Genomic DNA, 18,858 nt, shown 5'->3' with positions numbered 1-18,858 from the left:
ATGCCCTGTTCCTTTGTAAGTGTTCTATTTCCGGTCTAGAAAGAGGACCCCTCTCAGTCGCTGGTGTCTTTAGAACGAGAAGTCGGTCTAAAAACATCCAGCATAACACTTACAAACACTGTAATCACTGCACATTATGAGAGAGTGACTGCAGTACACAGAGACAAAGGAGGGAGGGATGGTAGGGCACACCACCCAATCATACAAGCCCATGTGCTCCCAAATCTTTGCATAAAAAGTTCTCTTCTCAACTCTGCCATACTTTTCATAAAATTTTATGTGACCATGGTAAGGCGGTGGCTCAGTCGGTAGAGAGGTGGCCTGCAGTCCAACCGGACCCAGGTTCAAATCCCTGCTGGGGCAGGGAACAGTTTAAGGATTTGAATTTCATAAAAGCAGACTTTACCGATCTACCAGAAGACCCGCCGACATGTCGTAAAAAATACCCCCACTAATATCAATATACCAGTCCAGTATGAGACAGCCCTAGCATGTACTCAATATGGATGGTGGGTGTTAGCACCGAAGTGGTGACATGTAGAGGTGTATGGTATGTAGGAGGACTACTGGGCTTTGGAAGCAGGCTGTGAAGCCTATGCCCAGAGTCAGACAAAAAAAAAAAAAAAAAAAAAAAAAAAAAAAAAAAAAAATCAAGATAATTGACTGTCTGATAATTCTTAATTCATTCTTGAATTGATTCGATTGTTGCTGTAAATATCAGTGATAAGTAAAAAGTGGTACTGTATAAACATTCTTCAACCATTAATATACTTATTCTCGCTCTGATTTTATTACTGTAGCCTCTCTTTACCTTTTGGAAATTCATTTCTATAGACAAAACATTTATGGTATAGTGATATAAGGGAAAATTATTTAATACAAATAACTGCAGATCTACAAGTATTAAAACATTCTTATATCACACGATTAATGTTATTATGAGATCTTATCATCTCCGTGGTATGACTGTAAGTGATACAGCCAAGCCAGCCATACGATAACTGTTAGGCGCTGGGGGAAGGGGGTGTGACTTACAGATATATCAAGATTGGACAGCCTTTAACCACATACAATCTGGGTGCAGCAATAAAAATTAAAAAAATGTATGTCATCTGGCCAAAGAAGTAAGTGCTGTACAATACTCATTGTACATGCACTTACTTCTTTGGCCAGAGGACATACTCATCACAATACTCATCACAGATGACCTACATCAAGAAACCAAAGTCCTCAAAGTCAAGGATCACCTAGACATGAGAGGCACCGAGTTTCTTGCTGCAGCCTCCACAAACCCACAACATCCACTATATTACGTGGCAGCACATCCACCCACACCAAGGAACATCAAAACAACACCCAGCACACAATACCATACACAAATACTGTCATCTCGCCCACCTCAGACCAGCTTCCATAAGCATATCCACACTTAGATCACTCGCCGCTCCATTCAGTCACTTAAAGACAACACACAGCTGCATGCACGGCCCCCTGACATCCACCCTTCTGAATCCTATCTCCCTCGTGAGGACAGGGTCCACTTGGCCAGGCTGAGATCTGGGCACCATCCAGCCCTCTTAAGCTACCAGAAGAGGCTGGATGACTCCGTTGCTGATGCCTCTCCAGGATGCAACACAGCACCCCATACTATTAAGCACATTATGGAAGACTGCATTGCACACAATCACCTACGCCAACAACACAACATACACTCTTTGAGAGCTCTGTGGGAAAGCCCAGTCTCGGCCATGGCCTTCCAAAGGGACTCGGGGTTGTTCGGCCAGACTGCCTAGGGAACAACAACAACAACAACAACAATACTTATAAATTGGGAAAGTATACCACATTAACTTTCATTAATATATATTGCAAAATCGTCACTAAACCATTCTATTTTACAAAACAGCGATCTCTGCATACTACTTGTTGACAGTGTATTAGTCGAACCCAAGGGCAAGCAGCAGCATTTAAATATTACAGTATTACCTTTGATATACCTGTATTATAGTAAAGATATTACTTCTTTACTTGAAATCCATGGAAATTCTGTCAGGATATCTACATCATACCATACCGTGGAGCTTGGGTTTGTGTTTTTCAGCTCAGGCTAAACTTGTTATATTGCTGGACATGATCCTTCATACAATATTTATGATAAACACTGTACATGAAATAACTATGCCTAATTTGTCCAGCACTGGGTTGACAGACATTTCTGAAAAAAAAAAAAAACTTTACCTTAAATTGTACTCTGATAATTTAGTACCCCCTAGCTATGTGAGAGGAGGGATATATCTATTTCTTTATAAGCAAAATGCAGCTGTCAGTACTGAATCTTTTTCTACATAGAATTTAAGTATGGTAGTTTCAGCTCAAAATATTCTTCAAAAGCTTAGTTTATTTGTGTTTCAATGCAAAATTTTAACTGACCTATTTCTGTACTGAGAAGCTAGAAACTGTTAAAAATTTCCTTAATATTAATGGCAATAGATGTTGTATTCTGTACTGAAAAATTTATATACCTTCCAACAGAACTGAGAATGTTTGATTACTGTTCTTTTTACTGCTCAATGGATACACAAACACACATTTCTTATCAACACTACATATATGATTTTGTTGTTGTGGTAAGGAGAAAATACTGCACAAGTGTTCTGGAGGGCACAAGCCAAGCCCAAATGAATATTTATGCCACTGCACATTAATCCACACTTGATGGTGGGTGGTTTTGCTCAAACCTCTTGGGAAATGGTATACTGCATGACTGACAGCACCTTGCAGATCTCATTTGGATTCAGAAGCAATGCTGTACAGCAATTTGCTGTCATGATAGAGTGGGTTCCAAAAGTACCTCGACATAATACTGACTGATAAAGGGAGGAAATTTGTGCAGTGCTTTGAAGCAGATATTACTGATGGAATAGTACTGCACTCACTCAGTTCAAATATACTCTTGCTGATCGGTGAGGTCATCTTGGTCGTTTCTTTGTATATAATGCAAGTCATACTCCAGTAATGCATCTCCTTCCTAATAATAAATTCTGCAAGCCACATTTCTGCTATCTGCTCTGCCATTCTAAGTTACCATATTTGTCTATGTTATGTCACTCCTGCCTAACCTCTTGGAAATACTAAATGAAGCATCACACATAGTAATGTAATTTTAGAATATAAACTGATTGTGCCCCTGATGAGTGGCTGAAGCATTAAGCTGAGTGTGAGTGATAAAAATGTACAATTTTTTTTTTTTAGTTGCCAATGTATATACCCAATATACAGTAAATGCTAAAAAATGTAAATTAATTTACTGGTACTAATATTGTGGAGTATTTATAATAATACAGTAATATATTTATAAAAATTGTAATATCCCCCCACACCTTTCCATATGAGTACTGTATTAGTATACTGTAAAGTAATACAGTCAGCACTCACATAACGTGTGATCCTACAGTGCGTAACTCACATAAAACAGAAGGCAAAATTTGATGCCAAAAATTTGTCACAATGTGAAAATGATAGACATTACGCGGGCGGAGATAGGTGCCCATGTTTTTGAGAACATACTATGCGGTGACAACAGACACAACGCTGCCAGAGGCCCCAAATTGTGGTTCAAACAGTCATAATGCAGAAAATTTGGGTCATAACACAGTTTGAACAAACATAATGCAGCCAGTGATAGTCATAGCGCAGGTTGCATCAACCTATGATGTATGGCTGTCATGTGTCTGTACGGGGTGTCATCATTGTCCACTGAGCATTCCTACCCTAGTTGAGCCTACCCTCTCCCCGCAATCTGGCTGTACACGTGCTCTGTGTGATCGTTTTCATTTTCGTTTTTGAAGGCTCCAACGTGCTTGCATGCATCAGCCTTGGTCACCCAATGGCAGCTCTCCATGCTGCACGATCTATTGCAGCCTCCCTTTTCAATCTCTTAAACCTGAGGTCATACTTAATGACCTCGTCCCACGTCTTTCTCAGTCTACTCCTCACAACCCCACCCCAAATAATAACACTTCTTACCTTCTGCACCCAGTTATCATCCCCCATCCTCTCCACATACCCAAACCATCTAAATCTACCTATCCCCATCACAATACCAATACACTCCAGTCCCATCCTACCTCTCAACTCTTCCATCATAAACCCTTTTTTTGGCCAAGGAACCCCACTCCGCCTCCCCCCAGCAAGCCCACAACCTCTTCCATTCAAGGTAAGGAATCCTTCAGTGTATGTAAAGAAGTCTTTTTTTGGGTGGGTAAATGTCCTGAGGAAAAAAAAAAAAAAGCCCCAAAAGGTGAACTTGGGGTTGGCTTGGGTACCGTGAAACCCTCTAACATGCAAACATATGGCCCTATAACACAGAAATCTCATACAGCAGGACCTTCCTGGTACAGTATTCACACGTTATGTGAGTACTCACAGTAACTGGATATAGATAATATATCTATTCATATTCCTGTTTAACACGGAGGGGTGTACTATACACCCAAACAATAATAGCTGACATTTACATTTACTCTCTGGACTCCAAGCAGGCTGATAAACTTATCAGTGCTCATATGAATTACCGTACAAATATTTTTTTTGAGAATTTTAATGATGTAGCTATAAAAATTCCATCTGCGTAATTCAGGCGCAAAAGGAAACCGTAACATAATGTCACCACTGCTAAAAGGCAGGGGCACAAAATGCTGTGAAGCAGGTCATAAGAACTCTACCCCACTATCAGACGTAAAGATCATGAACTTCTCACGTGAAGTTCTGTATGAGCAAATACATGGGATCTTCATTTTCTGTATATTTCTATGCTATATTCCATCATTTTTTACTGACTGTACACTCTATCTCTTGAATCCCTGAAACATACTGGTTGGTTGAAAAGTCATGTACTGTACATTCAAAATTTGGCAACAAATATTTTCATTTTCATTTTATGTTTTTGAAAATTATTGCAAATTGAATTTTTCTTTATATGCACCTCAGTTAAACTATGACGCTGATTTATTGAATTTAACATATGTTCCCAAAGCATCATTAAAAACTCCTTGTGGAACTTACAAATATTGTCAGTTTCTACTATACTGTATATCATTTGTTAAGCCACATCGTTTAGTCCCCATCTGTACTGTTAGGGCAGTAACATAGTGAGGTCAGTAAACAATTTAGTCATACTTTGTCTAGGCAAAATATTACTGTCATACTATGTAATCAAATGTTGTCATCTTTATTTAATCATAAGCTGATTTTATGACTCCTAATTTTAAATCTGTTTTGCATATATTATATTTAAAAAATTATATGTGAAAACATCCAGATTCCAAGATGTATTACCATATTAGAGGAGTCAAAACTGAACAGTGAAAAACTAATATAAACTTTTTTCATTTCCATTAAAATAAGCAATAAAGCTGTCAAGTGGGACATGATCATAAGGATTCATGTTCCAAATTCAGTCCAGTAATTAACCTGAAGTAGTTACTGATCTCATCATCCACATTACCAGTACTGTAGTTATATTTCAGTGCTGAGAATGACAACTTACATAAAATTTTACTTAAAACAGTTCATAATATGGTCATATACTGTAATACAGCTCACTTCCTTACAACAAAAATTTAGACAGACAAAACTTTGTCCCCCATGATAATGCAGCAGGTGACCTCAGTAGAGAGAGAGGCCAATGTAGCAGATGATACAGAAGATGAAGAGATTCCAAGAAAAGTTTCTAATTCGGTTCACCATCATATCCAAAGATGATCCATGGCAGTTTCCATCTTCCTGAAGTGAAACAGTAATGTCATTAATTGAATTACTATAATGAACAGTATTCTGACAGTCCATGATTCTGTACAGTATGATCTCTGCATTACTGTAACAGTATTGTGTATAATGGGATTCATTTAAATTTGTACCTTTGCATTTATTAGTAAGGCAATATGAGACTGACTATTACACAACATTCTTGTTGTACTTACCATGAATGCAACTGACATTTTTAGTCATCTGTCTGGTACAGCATGGTAGTGTAGTTGTGTAGTCATACAAATGCAGTACAACCTGAACAGTATTGTCCCCCCACCCCTCGGAACTGTACATAGTATCTTCTTTGATGTATCCATCCATCCATCCATCCATCATCCAGTCCTATGTTGCCCCATGAGAAGCATAGGAGCCCGGGGCTAGGCAAGTTGGTCCTAATATTTAAGATGAGAGTGGCAAGCCACACTCATCCCAGAGTGACATAATGTGAGCAATAAACCCCAACCACCCCATGGATATAAACCTGCACTGGCTTAAACTGACTGGAGCGCCTTAACTACTCGCTAAACCACCAGGCGCCATAATTTGGTTATATGGTTGCCACCCAGCATAGTAAATGGTTTCCTGGTGTACTGGAAACCATTTGGCTTGTCACTCACTGTATGCAGAAGGAAGAGGAAAGAATGAAGGGAAGAAAGACATAAGGGAGCGTAAAGTCACCCGTAGGCAGGAGGAGGAGTAAAAAAGGAAGGAAAGAAAGAGGAGGAAGGAAGGAAGGAAGAGAGGAAAGGACAGACACCCAAAGCAACACTACATTGAGTAAGTGGATGGTGAACATCCCCACCTACCAAATTTCTTTGATGTATAATAATATATAATCATTTTAATGACCAGAGCTGCCACAAGTACCTGCACTAATGTCATCATAAAACTTCAACAGTATAATACAGTGCTGTGCTAAAGAATCACAGGAAACTAAATTAATCATTTTGACAAGTATGAGTCCATCCATCCATCATCCAATCCTGTGTTGTCCCATGAGGAGCGTAGGAGCCCGGGGTTAGGCAAGTTGGTCCTGACATTTAAGATGAGAGTGACATGATGAAAGTGACTACTAAAATAATGCACTACACTGTTCCTTAATGTAGTGCTGCAATTGTTCATCCAGTGAAGAGTGAATCTTTACAATCAAATTATGGTAGGTGGGGAAGAGGAATAATCCCCCGAGCTAGACCTGGATAGATCATATAGCCCAGCTAAAGTGACGAAAGAGTGTTACCCTTCCCAGCAAGGTAGCTATCCGGGTGAGGCAAGAACTCTCAATGTCGCAGCTTAACGTCAAGCGCTTTACCTCTAAGCCATCCCACTCCCTGTGGTAAGTGGGGGCACCTTAAATCAACACACTCGATGTAATGTTACGTACAAGTGACTCTGCACTAAGTGACAGGCCATATGGCTCCTTGTGAATCAGAAAACTATTTCATTGTTTAGGTGAGTACCTATAAAATTTATCCTTGTAGAAAACAAGGAATGCTGCCTCTGTACTGTACAGTATTCCCTCTGTGTTGTGAAGGCTAAATGGGAGAGAGTGCCTCTGATCCTCTATAATCTGCCTCAAGACAATCCACAAACCTAAGATCTGGTTTCAGTGTAAGACTAGGAGCCAGTAAAACAAGGCATGTCCATACAGCTATGTGGAATGTGGAACATGGGGAAAAATAATGTAAAAAGTACAAATGGTGAATATTTTTAAGGAAACAAGACCAATGTGATACTGCTGTTCACAAAAAAGATGAGAGGTGGCATATTGAATGAATGGGAAAGTGTATGTACAAGATTAAGTATGAGCAAGCATTGGTATGGCAGAGACAGAACTGCTACGGTGATGAATGATAAATAACAGAATGATCATAAATATATCTACTAAGATCCATATATGTTAAATTTTGGGATGAATCTGACACTGATTATAGCATTAGTGCGGATACATAGCTACCTGTGATATCTACTGTAGTGTAATCTGTTGGTGGGATGTGGAACTATTTACCTTAATACTTGATGCTCTAAACATCAGTGCATCAGGCAATGAAATATTTCCACAACCCACCAGCAGAGGACATTGAAACAGACAATAAAACTAAATGCGAATCTCTGTTTATGGACACAGTTGTGCCTCGTAAAGATAGAGGTATGCAAAAAAAAGGACAAGCTTTAGGATCAAATAGTGGTAACCTGTGTCAGGGGGCTGGGTGTTTGTAATGGGTTATCTGAATAGAAGAGATGATACAGGCACTATGAATGATTTAACAGGTCATTTTACAATGCCAAGGGAAAATGATAATGGACAGAAACTCAAGGACATGTTTTAAGAAAGAAAGCTAAGCAGTAGTAATCTATGTTTCACACCAAGTAGTACATAATTATGCGTGGTACAGAAAGACTGGAGAAAAAATAGTGAGAGGAGACTAATGTAATTGATTATGTGCCTGCACAGAGGATGCTTGGGAGTTGTGTTACTGATAGAAGAGAGGTGAGAAGAAAGTGCAGAGATTGCTCTCATCATGTAACTGTGGTGTGTAATTTAAACAGAAAGACTCAGAGGAAAAGGCATGAGGTGCACTAAGAGAGAAAGACTGAAATGGAGAGAAACAAGGGAATGGCAGATGAATATGGACCACAGATTATGAATTAGTTGGTGTCAGTGAATTGGAAGAGAATGGATTTGAAAAGTTTGTAGACTGCATACAAGCAAAGGATAGTAAAGAATGTGATAGTTGTGTGTGGTGTTGCAAGGATATTGACTAATAAACAAGGAAGAATCATGGAGTGTTTTACTGTATGTATGCATGTGTAAGGAAGACTGAATTGTCAAATTTCTTTATGGTGACAGTGTAAGAGTGGTTGGATGTCTTTGTGAGTGGTTTGGTATCACTGTTCAAGTGAGACAAGTGTGTGTAGCATCTCAGTGAGTACTCAGTATGAATGAAATTGTGCGAGAAGTAAAAATAAAGTTGCAGAAAGGGAGGTGGGTCTGATGATGAAATGTCAAAAAATGGAATGTCTAGAGTGCTGCTTGCTGTTAGTAATCCAGATTATTGCAAACTGATTCAGTTTCATGAATATCTGTGAGAAATGTGGCTTAAAAGTCACTGAAGATAAGAGTAGAGTCATGTTTGTTGGGAAAGAAAGTTACTCACATCAAAGTGCTGAAGAATGAAGAAACATGAATTTGTGAAAGTGTTTAGGTACGTAAGTGCAGTTACAGGAAAGACCTAAATATATAAAAAGGTAATAAAAAATGAACTGGCTCAGGGAAGAAGTATCTTGTTAAGAAAGCCTTCATATATAGCAGAGGACTGAGTATATGGGCTACAAGAGGATTGCTTGAAAATGTTTCACTGTCTACATTAACATGAGTGTGAGACTGGTTTATTGTGAGAGTGCTGAGTCAAGATGGGAGCAAAGAAAATGGGACTGTTAAGTTATCTGTGTGGCTTGTGTGGAGAGGATATGAAAAGAAACAGATTCATGCAAGACATGGAGTAAAGAAGTCTACTGATACATGAGTACAGCTTAGATTGTATAGTCATACAAAAAAAATGGATGTTTTGTGGTGAAAAGGGTACATGTAACCAAGTTCTGTAGATGGGACAAGACACTGTAGGCCAAGATGTAAGTGGATCAATGTAGTAAATGAGTGTGTAAGAAAGTGAAGTTAGGAGCTGAAACTTAATGAAGCAAGGGAATGACAATGGATCAGTATGCTTGGATAAAATTGTTTAAAAAGCATAAGACCCCAGATCTGGCACCCATAACTTGACAGCTGATGAAATAACTCTATCCAAAAAATGGATGTGATGTGCATCTATAGAGAAAAATCATCATCATCCAAATCTTTATTCCCACCCTTAAGTAAGAATAAAGATGGGGTCAGGTAGGGTCCAGAAAGCAAGAAAAAAAATCTGATATATGGAGACAAATCTATCAATTACTACTTCCCACTTTAAAAAATGAGAGTGAGATGGGATCCTGAAATGAAAAAAGATATAACTGGGAGAACTATTAAACAGCACGTTCATCATGATGGACCACACAATCATTGCACACTAACCAAACCTTTGAATCTCGGCTTCACGTCACAAGCGGTCACATAGAGAGAAGGGGTATAGATAGGGTGATGAAAAGGACATATATGAGTGAGCTTGATGGCAAAACAAGTAGACAGGGTGGTGAAAAGGATATATGTGAGTGAGCTTGCTGGCAAAAGGAGTAGATAGGGTAGTGAAAAAGATATATGTAAGAGAGCTTGAAGGCAGGAGGCAGTGTGGTAAGCCAAGAAGAAGGTGGATGGATATGGTAAATGAGTGCTTAGTATGGAGAGATAAGTTGAAAAAGTTTGAAAATTAAGAAGGGGTCAAAATGTATGGGTGAAGTATGCACAGAGATGCATATAACAAGGATTTGGTACTCTCTCTGTTAACTTGGTAGATGACAGTGACTCATATCAGGCAGATGTGTAAGTCTATCTATCTACCTATTGCCAGATCCCTCAATCCCATAAGGGGTGGCCACAAACAAATAACCTCCACGTCGTCCTGTCCCCTGTCGTTTCACTGTCCATCTCCCAGCTCACACCCCCCTCTTTCATTTACCTCTCCACTCCATCCCTCCATCTCATCCTTGGCCTCCCTCTTCCTCTCCCTCCTTCCACCTCACTTGACTGAGTTAGGGAAATAACAGAGGAATTAGTTGAAGAAGAACAGGGAGGTTTTAGGAAGGGAAGAGATTGTGTAGATCGGTATTCATTCATAGGTCTTTAGTGGAAAAGTTTCTAGAGAAGGGAAAAAAGTTGTATGTGGCCTTCATGGATATCGTTTCAATTTGTTTTTGAAGGCTCCAACATGCTTGCATGCACCAGCCCTCGTCACCTAATGGCAGCTCTCCGTGCTGTTCGATCTATGGCAGCCTCCTTGTTCAGTCCCTTAACCCTGAGGTCACACTTAATGGCCTCGTTCCACGTCTTTTTCAGTTTACCCCTTGCAACCCCACCCCCAATATTAACGCTTCTCATTTTCTGCACCCAATTATCATCCCCCATCCTCTCCACATGCCCAAAATGCCTCAATCTACCTCTCCTCATCACAACACCAATACACTCCAGTCCCATCCTACCTCAACTCTTCCATTGTAAACCCAGCCCCCCCAAGCCTTGCACGCAAGGACACACTGCACATCCACCTTATCATTGTCATTTCTGTATGTTTGAGCCTGTAAATATCCTCTTCCTTTATTGCCCAAGTCTCACTACCATACAGTACTACATTCCTAACACATGCTGCATACAAAGATCTCTCAGTACATAGGGAGAGCCCTCTCTACGTCAGAAGAGGCAACAGCTCCCTGAACTTCTTCCAACCACTTCTCACCCTAGCCACAGAGCTAGCTCCAGCCCCACCTCCAGCACATAACAAGTCTCCAAATAACAAAACTCTTCCACACACTCAAGAGACTCACCAATAAGCTCAGTCCTCTCACACATGGTAATATCCACCTGCTCTTCCCAACACACCACACTCACAAAATCAGCATTATCTCATAGTCATCCTCTAATACCGCTACATCTCTTATGCACCCACTTAATCATAAACACTGCACAAGATGGAATTACTTCCCACACCCCTGTGGCAAATTGCACATGGCCACTCTCCCTCTTCTTTGACAGTACTGCAACCTACCCTAGATATCATTACTTTTGTTTTATCTCCATTCACTCATAAGCCCTTGTGTCCCATACCATCTCTCCACTTCCTACATCTTTCTTCCACCTCCCTTTCATTCTCTGCAATCAACACCAAATCATCAGCATACAACATTTCCCAAGGGACTCCATTTCTGAAGTCATGTGAGAGGGCTTTATGTACCATGATTAACAACATGGGACTCAAAACTGACCCCAGATGCACACCAACATTCACGGAAAACACATCACAAATCTCCAGTCGCTTTTACCTTGGTGGAAGCACCCACATACATGGCCATAACTACTCTAACCAGCCACTCCTTGCTCCCAGGCTCTCTCATTGCCCACTTCACCACCTCTCTAGGGACTCTGTCAAAGGCCTTCTCCAAAGCAACAAAAACAAAGTGCAGGTCCCCTTTCTTTCCTATATATTTTTCCTGAAGCCATCAAACAATGAATATAGCATCAGTGGTCCTCCTGCCTGGCATAAACCCAAACTGCATCTCATCAATATTCACTCTTTCTCCTGTCATACCTTCTAGAACTCTCTCCATTATCTTCATTATCGGATCTAAAAGCTTTATACCCCTATAATTTTCTCTTTCCAGGGCATCACCCTTCCCCTTGTACACATTTGCAGTTACACTCTTCAGCCAATCATCTGGGACAACACACTCATATATAATCATATTTATCAGGTCAGTGACTAACCTCACTCCTGTATCTCCCGAGGCCTTCAACATTTCAGCAGTCAACTCAGACACATCTGCTGCCTTCCCCACTTGCATCCTGCCTATTGCCTCACAGACACAGTAGCAGCGTCAATCAAAGGCCAAGAGCCAAATACTGGATCTGCTGGCTCCAAACCTTCCCCGTCCCAGTCAAACTCCTCATTCAACAACCGGCTATAAAGCTCTCTTCGTGCATCAATCTGACTGTTCACCACTACCCTTCCTTCATCATTCTTCACACACTGCTCATCTATAATATCCCGATCATCCCTCTTCACCTGATATCCCACCTTAAATATTATATTCTTCCCTTCCACACAATTCAGGCTATCAATTAAAGCCTGGGACTCAGACTTCACCCTGTATACCTTTCTTCTAGCCCTACACTTGGCAGCCAAGTATTCCTCTTTGCTTCCACCCTTCTTCCATTCCTGGAAAAAGCCTTCTTTTCTCCTTAAGTGCAGCTTCTACACCCTCATCCCACCACCAAGTTATTTTGTGTCTTGGTGGGCCTCTTGTCCAACCACATACTGCATCAGTACCTCTCAAGAGGTTGTTCTTGAGGGCTCAGTACTGTTCATTAACGCCTCTGTCAACAGCTCTCTGTTCAGCCACCCCTTTCCTCATCTTCCAATAGAAAGCATCCCCTACTGCTTGGTTTTCCAGCTTCCATATTTTCCTCCTAGGTACATAAGTCCTCTTTTTCATCACTCGTTCTTTAAACACCATGTCACATATCAATAATTTGTGCTGCTGCACACACTCCTCACTCTCTATAACTTTAACATACCTCACTAACTTTCTATCAGTCCTCCTGACCAGAAAATAATCTACCTGACTGCTATTCCCCCAGACTCATATGTAATCAACTTACTCTCTCTTTTCCTAAAATGTTTGTTGCACACAATCATGTTCATCGCCTCTCCAAACTCAAGTATCCTTTCTCCTTCCTCATTTCTTGTACCATATGCACATCCCTTGTGTAATTCATATCCTTGGCCTGTTTCACCTACATGACCATTTAAGTCCTCTCTTAAAACCACTATCTCATCATCCCCCATACCACCTACTACATGTATTAAGTCATCCCAAAATCTATCCTTCTCTACCTCATCCAAGCCTGCCTATGGAGCATATGCCGATATAACTGGAGAAACCAAATGACAATGTGGATAGACAAGAATTGTGGAAAGTATTAAGAACATATGGAGTAAATGGGAAGTTGCTGAATGTCATGAAGAGTATGTATGAGGGTGCTAAGGCTGCAGTGCATGTAAATAGTGAACTGAGTGAATTTTTCTATTTGAAGGTTGGATTGAAACAGGGATGTCTCCATGGTTGTTTAATCTGTATATGGATGAGGTTATAAAAGAGGTACAAGGTAAGGCAGTGGATGTTGGATTGGCCCTAATGAAAGAGGGCAACGTTTGGAAACTTCCTTTGTTGCTGTTTGCAGATGATGCCCTGCTGTCAAGTGAAGACAGAGGGGAGCTGCAAGGCTTGGTGAATGAGTATGGATGAAAGTTTTGAGGATGAAGTGCTTGAAAGTGTACAATAAGGAAGAAAGTTTGCTGGTTCTTTGAAAGTAGTGATATTTAAAAGGGAAGTGAGCATCGAAGTGAACTGCATGACAGTATTGTGATACCAACTCTAACATATGGAAGTGAAACTTGAACCTTGTTGGAGGGACACAAGTCAAGAGTGAGGGCAGTGGAAATAAGTTATTTGAAAGGAGCATGCGGAGTCACATGGAAATACAGACTGACAAGTGTATAAAGTCACTAAAAAAAAATATTTCACCAAAAAACTTGAAAGTTTAAATGGCTTTGTCTGTGAGGTGAAGTCAGGCTTCCAATGGTCTGGATGATGCGCATTTGATTATGTGGTTCATTTCATTCTGTATGCTATTCGCAAGCTATCCCTTTTCTGTGCTTTTTGCATTTGTTTCTGGATTCTACCATTCAGATGGGAAGACCAGGGTAATGATAATGATGGTGAACTTACAGCTACATCAACAGTAACAATAAACTCTACACAACTAAACTAAGTTGTGACTAACTACAGTAATTAAGCATTAGTTTGAAGGGAAAAAAAAAAAAAAAACTATCAAGTACTTTTGTAGTATAATTTTAGTCCAATGGGCAGGTTAGATCACTCTTGAGTTACCAACACTACCATAAACAAACATCCTCACTCACAGAACATTCACTTTTAGGCGAGGCCACCAGAAGCGTCACCACCGGACTGCAACATAAAATTATACATCTCGTACACTGCTGCTGTTTTCAGCAAGTGATCATGAAGAACAAGAAAAGTGATGCTGATGTTAATCTGTGTTCACTATCATTTATCTCATAGTTATTCCAACAACTGCCTCAAGGTATTAACTTGCCGCGTGCCAGTGCCGTTTTAAAACGGTCTGACATAATTCCGCGGCCAGTGCCAGTGCCGTTTTAAAACATTTTGAAATAAAAAAATTCACTGTGACCAAATTTTTCAAGATTCGCGGGTAAAAATTGGCAGGCATGTTTAGTAACTGTTCCTCTACCATCCCCCAGGCTGTCAAGGCCATTCACTCACTCGCTTCCCCCCTCACGCTTGCTCTGCCTCACTCTGCCTGTGTGCCTCACCCAGTGCTGCACATAGTGTAGGCATTTTGTAAATATTTTCATGTAAATGTAAGTAGTAAATATTTTCTTGTAAATGTAGGGACTATATAGTGAAGTCAAGTTGTAGATACCTTCTTCTAAGTGCCAGGTCTGTACATAATGAAGTCGGGTTGTACCTATCTTTAAGTAAGTGTAAGATAATGCATTCACAGTGAGAAAGACACGCAAATTGCGATAGATGTTGAAGTAATAAGTAATCAGAAAAGTGTACTGAACATTGTTATACCTTCCCAGCATAAATACCTGAGTATACCTTACATAGAAAACGGCTTTCTCTCACCTACGTGGTGAGCGTGAGAGAGAGGGTATACCTGTATACAAGTATGCAGGACTCAATAAAACCCATTTCTGAGCTTCGGTGAGCATTTTAATGGTGAAATTCATTGTTTTCACATCAAAATCTATCATTTTACCCAATAAAAAAAAGGTCGAAAAATGGCCGGCACTGAGGTGACCCATAGGGTTAAAAATAGCTGGCACGCGGCGGGTTAAGGTCTGGCACTGCAGTACCTGTAATTACAGTAATCCCTGTACTTTCTAGACGCCCACTTTCCGGACTCCCCACTTACCGGACATTGTGGGCCTGGACCTTCGGAACCCAAAAATGGCCAAAAAAAGAAAAAAAATCCCCCCAAATTCAAAATTTTTCCCACCCATAATTTGAAATTGCCACGCACTGCATGGCGCCAAACAGCTGTTTACACCACAGCCCCTTCACCCATTCCTTCCTCCCTCCTCCACCGTCCCCAGTCACGGTTGCCATTTGGTATTTTTCATTACCAAATGTGGGCCAATTTGGTACTGAAAAGTTCATTTGGTAGTGAATCAGCACGATCCATTACCAAGCAGATTTTTCACATGTATGAAAATACAGAGAATGGAGACAGTGGACTGTCTGCTTTCTTTGATTAATCTGCTAGCATACATAGTGCAAAAGTAAACATGCTGCTGATTATAAGGAGAGTGAATATTTCCATTTGCACATATAATTAGTGAAGAATAAATGCTTCCTTTAAGAACTTGGTAATGAAAAGTTAAATTTGGTAATGAAAAGTTAAATTTGGTAATGAAAATTGAGGAGTTTGATAATGTGGCTGAGTTCAGATCAGGCAACCCTGTCCCCAGTTACTGCCTAACTTCATTCACGGGAGACGTCCATCACAGTGGATGCCACACGTGCTCGTTTTTTATGAATAAACTGCAATACCTCGCCACTAGACCACGTGGGACTTTACAGTGTTGTGCAGTGTTAAGAAATTAGAATTTAGAGTGCAAAGAATTAAGTGTGGAGTGCAAAGTGGCAGTTGAAACTGGCGTGGTGCAATTAAGAAGAATGTGCAATGTTAAACATTATAACTCAGTGCAAAGAATTAAGTGTAGCACAACACTGGATTACTATACATGCTTCAAGAGCATTTTCAAAACTACCAGAGCCTTAGAGAGTTCGGGGAGGCAGCCAAAGATGTGCTGTAAGTACAGTACCCTGTACACTGCTAGGCTAAAGTATTTTCCATACTCACTTCTAATTCCTCATTCTCTGGTTCCTTTTCATTTATTTCATGCTTTATGTCCATTATTGGTGTGAATAGGGTCTTAAATAGGTCTAATTAAGTGCTATGTATGTCTGGTAGGGAGTTATTTAGGTGGCTTTCAAAGTCAGGCTAGGTTAGGGTCATAAGTACCAGTCCAGCAGGCAGAGGCCCACTTTCCGGACGGGACCACGTTCCGGACATGCCATTGGCTCTATTACATCGGATAGTAGAGGGATTACTGTGTCGACATAATAAAAGTGTTCTAAAATTTTCCAATAACATCATTTTTCCTGTTCTTAGGTGAAATCACTATAAAAAATATATCTCATCACAACAAAACTCTACTGCATACTCCTGGCATCTGTTGTTATTTTCATTAACAAGCTACAAACAGCCACCAAGAATTTACTGAAAGAGATTTCAATATATATTTCTTACTACTCACTTCAGGTACAGTGCATTAGCTCACAAGATAATGAATTTGCTATCCAGTGTATTACCTTCTTGGTGGTTAAGTGCAGCTTGTGATTTTACTCTTAAATATATGCTCTGACTCAGTTTATTCATTTCCCAGAGTAAATTAAACTCTTAGTATAACTGAAGAGATACTTAACTAACAGGTATCCAATCATCACTACAGTACAAACAGTACTTTAATTCATCAAGTATGTTCCAGACTTTATATTTTTAACTATAACAGTACAAATATATTTATAAATTGACTTGTATTATCACAGGAAGTAACCACATAAGAGCCAAGTTACTCATCACCTGACCAACATGATGATGTGGACTTCCCAAAACATTACCAATCAGTTTATGATGCAATATAATCACTTGATGTCATCCCTTTCAATCCAATTACACATTTTTAGTTTTATTCCTGCTACCTCCTCATAAATCTGTTTAACTTAGAATGGATTTTTGGAAATAGATTGGTTATATACAACCTTCATTAACGCCTTCACTCTGATTGGAATCTCCTAAAGTAAACATAAATGAGTGATGGTAGCAAGAACAAACTAAAAAATATGTCATCTGATTCAATGGGTTATATATACATCCAAGACTAGAAAAACTACTTCATTCTGGAAGAAGCGGCAAATTCACAGGCATTCAATGATAAAGTTACGTGGTACTACAGTACATAAGCTTTTCGAACTTGGCAGTTATAAAAATACTCGCATATAAGGTGACTTTCCTCTACAAAATGATACATTTGAAGCAACAGGAAGTGTTTTTTCCTTGAAAAATAATGCAGAAAGTTATTAGAAAGTGGGTTCTATTCCAGCTGGTTTGTTTGGAAAACAGATCATCTCTTTTTATTCAATAATTAACATATTTTCAGGATTTACCAATCTCACATGTGAGTACACAAATTAATCAATGGTTTGGCTACATGAAGTACACTAAACTGAGCAACTGCAGGAGTAAATTTTATCTCCAAAAATTTCATGAGCAGAAAGGGGTAAACTTTTATTTCTTTTTGCATTCTTTCAATAATAGACAAAGCATGAGCTCTGATGCAAACCTAACTAAAAATCTGAAATGGAAAATGCACTTCAGTGTTTTATGAAGTTTCCTTTCAAAGAAAGAAGTAAATTTTTCCTTTCATCTTTACTTAATGTGATCAAAGAAATGCAACGGGTCAGGAAAATTCTTCAGCTTTATGCAACTATTACCAGTAAAATTTATAAAAAGATTTTCTATCACTCTGCAGCCATACTTTGAAGTTGTTGCTGAACAGTACTGTACTAAGTTGCCTACAGGCAAACCTCAAATTTTAACCCTCTGATCCTGGTTCACATCTGAGGACATTTTCATATTTTGACGGCATGTTCAAACTTAAAAGTATGCCGAACTCACTGAGAGTAGCGTGCTGGGCTGGCTCTCTCGTGTGCCTGAAGATGCAGGGAGAGACTAGCTCGGACAGAGGTGGTGTGCTGGGTGGGTGGGTGTGGGGGGGGGACATGGAGGGGCAGAGTAATGTGTACTGAATGCGGTCAGCCACCCACACACTAGTAGAGATATACAAAGTTTAAGTACATGTTTTTTTTTTGTGTGTTTGTATAATTTGTGATTGATTTACAATTAAAAAAAAAAAAAAAAAAATCAAAAATTCAAATTACAAAAATAAGCACAGTTGTGAGAAGGGGATAGGGTGCAAGGAACCTGGCGTCAGAGGGTTAAATTTTAACAATATTCCCAAAACTAAATGGCATGAATACATACAACTTTATTACAAACAAATAAATTTCAACAAGGTCTGTTAAATCATAAACACAGCGTAAAGCTACTGTATTCTTACTTCTGCAAAAATTCTGTATCACAACAACCATAGGTCTTAATGCTGTACAGTTGGCCAAAGAAACTTGAACATTCCCTGAGCCCTGACCCCCTTACATTTTTACTCAAGGGAA

General features: G+C 39.6%; 1 protein-coding gene across 1 annotated transcript in view; it reads right to left on the bottom strand.

Annotated features, from left to right (window-relative positions):
- Positions 1-1,894: 1,894 nt before the first annotated feature.
- The window catches only part of Alg12 (Alg12 alpha-1,6-mannosyltransferase), a 261,057-nt gene continuing 244,093 nt past the window's right edge, over positions 1,895-18,858 (bottom strand). Inside the window, exon 11 of the mRNA XM_080283639.1 lies at positions 1,895-2,215. Within this exon, the coding sequence (XP_080139765.1) occupies positions 2,183-2,215 (33 nt within the window). The 3' untranslated portion in view covers positions 1,895-2,182. The remainder of the gene's footprint in view (positions 2,216-18,858) is intronic.

Source organism: Coenobita brevimanus, chromosome 98 (genome assembly GCF_032717465.1).
Source record: "Coenobita brevimanus isolate Jiangsu-jjx chromosome 98, ASM3271746v2, whole genome shotgun sequence".
Classification (NCBI taxonomy): domain Eukaryota; kingdom Metazoa; phylum Arthropoda; class Malacostraca; order Decapoda; family Coenobitidae; genus Coenobita; species Coenobita brevimanus.
Note: the sequence above shows the minus strand (reverse complement) of the source record. Positions and strands in the feature narration are given on the sequence as shown.